Source organism: Orycteropus afer, unplaced genomic scaffold (genome assembly GCF_000298275.1).
Source record: "Orycteropus afer afer isolate SDZICR_OR568_19922 unplaced genomic scaffold, OryAfe1.0 scaffold01153, whole genome shotgun sequence".
Lineage (NCBI taxonomy): Eukaryota > Metazoa > Chordata > Mammalia > Tubulidentata > Orycteropodidae > Orycteropus > Orycteropus afer.
The window spans coordinates 155,832-160,496 of NW_006922740.1; the positions used below are offsets into that span (position 1 = coordinate 155,832).

The 4,665-nt window shown below is 34.9% G+C and overlaps 1 protein-coding gene across 1 annotated transcript; it reads left to right on the top strand.

Annotated features, from left to right (window-relative positions):
• The first annotated feature begins 3,230 nt into the window (after window positions 1-3,230).
• LOC103212905 (olfactory receptor 1038-like) lies at window positions 3,231-4,187 on the top strand. The gene has a single exon (XM_007958827.1). The coding sequence runs from the start codon at window positions 3,231-3,233 to the stop codon at window positions 4,185-4,187; it is 957 nt and encodes a 318-aa protein (XP_007957018.1).
• Window positions 4,188-4,665: the final 478 nt, after the last annotated feature.

Genomic DNA, 4,665 nt, shown 5'->3' on the forward strand with positions numbered 1-4,665 from the left:
GTTAAATGTGAAAAAAATAAATAAATAAATCTCTGTAACCTCTCTTAGAATTTAAATAATAAATATTTGTTATGGTGCTCATTTCTTCATGTAGAAAATAAAATATTGTTGCTGTTGTTATTTGCCGTTGAGTCAGACCTGACCCATAATTTGTATATTTTAAAACTTAAAACTTTTTTTGTATGAAGCTCACTTTGTTAGGAGATAGCAGAATAAATGATAAAGTCAAGATCCCTCTCACTAAGGAGTTCACAGGAAAGGAAGGGGACTAATATAAATGTGATGGCAATACATTAGAAATGACTGTGTTATTTACCTTTTTTTATTTTGTGCTTTGTTTTGTTTGTACAAATAACATTGTATGTATATAAACAGGACTAGTGATTATGGTAATGTATTGTAATTCAGATATTCTATCATGCTACTTTAGCAGTTATAAGCTAATCTTTACTTTATTAGACGTTTCTAATCACAGCTGGGTTCTGGAGAGTCAATAATCTGAGGGGAATCATGCCTGGGGAACATGGAGTATTAATTCTCAGAGGAATAGATTCCAAGGTATAAAGTTATATATCACTCGTACCCATACCCACACTGAGAGTCATCCGAAAGGAGACCCTTTTGGAAACATTCAGGGGAAGATTTCTGCCAAAACCAGGTAGGTGCACAGTCTCCATCAGTCATTTCCAATAGCCTCCTAAGTTATCCACAACTTTATGCTTCAGATATAGATGACCCTGAATGAGTCCCAATGAATGAGGACAATGTATATACATAAGAATCAAATAACCCTCCTTTAGAAGAAAATGTTTTCTGATAAAACTAAAGACACCAATTCTTCTGGAAAAAGAACATTTGTGTGTGAGAGAGTTGCCTTTCTCTTAGAAGAAAATGTTTTGATCTTAAAAAAAAAAATTAAAAAAAAAAAAAGGGCTATCAAGGAGACACCCCTAAGTGAAATGGGAGTTTATCTTTCCAAAATTTGAGAGCGTCAAAGATGTAAAGGTTTTGCCTTTCTTTTTTTTTATCATGGATACACATGGAAATAAAATGGAACTTATTCCAGGATATGTTCAAAGAAAACTAATTCAGTGGTATAGCTCTTATTACTCATTTCTTCCAAAGTGAAGTTTATCATGGAAGAACAAATACAGAATCAAAGTCAGTGTGTCCCCAGGTCCTGGAGTGGACAGATGATAGCCAGCTCAACTCTCTCATTTACTCTTTCTACTTTTATACCCAGAATTATAGTGTGTATTACTAATAACAGTGTTAAGACTTTTGGGGAAACACACCAAGTCAATAGCTGCATTGTAGCATGTCTCTTACATAGTGAGTGTGGGTGCTATCAAAAAGAAGAAAATAAATATGACTGGGATAAGATAATACTTGTCTTGTTAGATTTTATGTTTGCATTTTATGGGCATGTTATATATGTATGTTGACATGTGTTTGCATATTTTATTTTGAAAATCCATTAATTACTAGTCATAGTGTTAAGCTTAGTTCAATAGAGGAAGAAAAGAATATTAAAAGGACAAATTACTTGACTACAAACACCAAACTTAAATAAATACCATTTTACTCTCAGCATTATATTGGAACAAAACTTGTATACTCTGAACTTTGTAATTTGATATGTTGAGAATATCTTGGTTTTTATTCCAAAATTAAGTTAGCTTCCTAAGCTTCAGAAGTGAGGGGGTCATATGACCCCCAACAACCACACATCACGCATGCTGTGATAACTATATGCATGTTACATACACAGGACTGAGGCAAATTAATTCTGAATGGTAAGATAGGAATGGGAGGGCACTGAGGAACAAGATATGAGAAGACACAATGAACTAGGGGGTAATTGGAGGAGAACTTGTCTTTTTACTTCGTATCAATACAGACTCCAAAGGAGTGATTTTGGGCACCCATGGAAACATTCTTATGTTATAGCTCTCTTTTCCCTGCCTTCTCCCTCACAAGACTCAGATTCCAGATCAACAACTTGGACCCTTAAGCAAAATCCAAAAGGTTATAATTATATATCCACAATTGTGGGCAGAAAAGTTATTGCTTTTACAATAACTTTGCAAAATCCTCAGACAGGAAAGTTACTTCCTAAAAAGAGTAATTTGTTCTGTCAAAGGGATATTAAAAGCAGGGATTTAGGCCACTTTTTTCACTGAAAATTAACCATATTTTTTTTAATATTTCTAATTCTACATTATCAGAGTAATTCAAATAGAATACTTTCATTTACTTTAATCCTGAGAAACATACCTTTCATGTGTATGTGTGTGTGTATGCATATATATATATATAATATTCTAGTCCTGTTAATTTTACTCTTTTATTTTTATACAGCAATATCTGAAAATACATTGGTCACATAGAAATGCACCTGAATACACAATAGAAATATCTAACTGCTCCTTTTGTTCTCCCAATTGTCTTGCTTAATTTTTCATTTAGCATAAAGTATTTGAAAAACTGTATGCAAAAACTGTAACAAATAAGTAGGTTCATGTATTGCTCTACCAAGGAGAAAATAAGGGAGAAGAAAACAATTTTTTTTTTCCTGTTTCAATATAATTTAAAATTATGTGAACATTAAAAAGTAAAAATCTTTGTTGTTGTTGCTAGGTGCTATAGAGGCATATCTGACTTATAATGATCCTATTACAACAGAACAAAACACTGTCCAGTTCTTTATAAACACTTAAAGATTTTTTTTTTACTTTTTTTAAGAAAAAAAAGTATTATTTTATATATATATATATATATATATATCCTCATTTTGGACTTTAATACTATTTAATTTTGGCCTCCTACATATATAAATGAGAGCTCTGGTAGCATAGAGCCTAAGGCACTTGACTGCTAAACAGAAGGCTGGTGCTTCAAACCCACCAGCCATTTCTTGGAAGGAAAGTTGGGCAATCTACTTCCATAGTGATACTGCCTCAGAAACCCAAGGAGGGGTCAATATGAGTTGAGTCCGACTCGACAGCACACAGAGAACAACAACACACATATAAATAGCCAGATAGCTTGAAGTGCATATGTTTGTGTGTTCTAATATCCTGTATTACTGAACAACATTCTCTCAAAAGTTAAACACACAGAAATGGGCATCAGAACAAAATTTCTATTCCCAGTAATTCATCTCATGCCTCATCTTCTCTCTCTCTCTCTCTCTCCCCCCCACCCCAGCAGATGAAAGACTGGAATTAATGGCTGAAGAGAATAGCACTAGGGTGACTGAATTCATTCTTTTGGGCTTTTCAGTTCATAGAGAGATCGAAATCATTCTCTTTCTGGTCATCTTAGTGGTATACACTCTAACTTTGGTAGGTAACATTGGAATGATTTCATTGATCCGGTTAGATTCCCGACTCCACACACCTATGTACTTTTTCCTCAGTAATCTGGCCTTTGTGGACCTCTGTTACTCCTCATCGATAGCCCCCAAGTTCCTGGAGATCCTCCTGACCAAGTGCAGGTCTATAGCTTTCTATGCATGTGCAACTCAACTTGGATTTTTCCTGAATTTCTTGATATCAGAGATGTTCCTCCTTGCTGTGATGGCTTATGATCGTTATGTAGCCATCTGCAGTCCTCTTCTCTACATGGTGGTCATGTCCCCAAAAGTATGTGGGCAACTGGTATTGGGTCCCTACTTATACAGTTTTTCTGTTGCTTTGCTCCACACTGTAGTTACTTTCCAATTGATCTTTTGTGGCCCCAATATCATCAATCACTTCTATTGTGACGATGTCCCTTTGATGGCCCTCGCTTGCTCAGACACCAGCCTCAAGGAAATTCTGATATTCATCTTTGCTGGATTCAACATGATCAGCTCTTTGACTACTGTTCTTATTTCTTACTTATACATTGCAGCTGCCATCTTGAGAATCCAGTCCACAGAAGGAAGGTGCAAAGCTTTCTCAACTTGTGCCTCTCATCTCACTGCAGTAACTATATTCTATGGGACTCTGATCTTCATGTACCTTCAGCCAAAATCAAACCATTCCCTTGACACAGACAAAATGGCCTCTGTTTTCTACACAATAATCATTCCCATGTTGAACCCCATGATCTACAGCTTGAGGAACCAAGAGGTGAAGAATGCCCTGAGGAAAGTTGTTGAAAAATTTTATGTTATGTCTCTAACAAATGTTAAAAAATAATTTGGAATAATACCAAATATAACAGAATTTTTTTTTTATCTTCTATTGAAGTAAATTCATTTTTAATCATATATTATGAATAAAATTCCTTTGTATTAATTTCTATTTCCAGTCAATCTATAATACAATGTAATAGAATAGTATAATTAAGGTTTTTAATAAATTAATACTAGTTCTGTGTGTGACATTGATATATATGACTTTTATTGATTTTTATGCCATTGACATTAAGATGTAGAAGCCCTTTCATAAGTTTTTCCTTTTTATTATTTGGTGGAGGATCTGGGGGAGCAAAGAAGTTGATGAAGTGAATTTCTTGTCCACACCCATGTGATTTCACACAATAGTCTGCTCCTTAGCTGTACTCTGGGAGCTCAGGTAGCATAGTGCCTAAGGCATTTGACTGCCAAGCAAAAGGCTGGTGGCTCAAACCTGTGAGCCACAACTTGGAAGGAAGGTTGGGCGATATACTTCCATA

What these genes read in the sequence shown, in the direction of transcription:
- LOC103212905 (XM_007958827.1), top strand. Translation starts at nt 3,231, where the DNA reads ATGGCTGAAGAGAATAGCACTAGGGTGACTGAATTCATTCTTTTGGGC.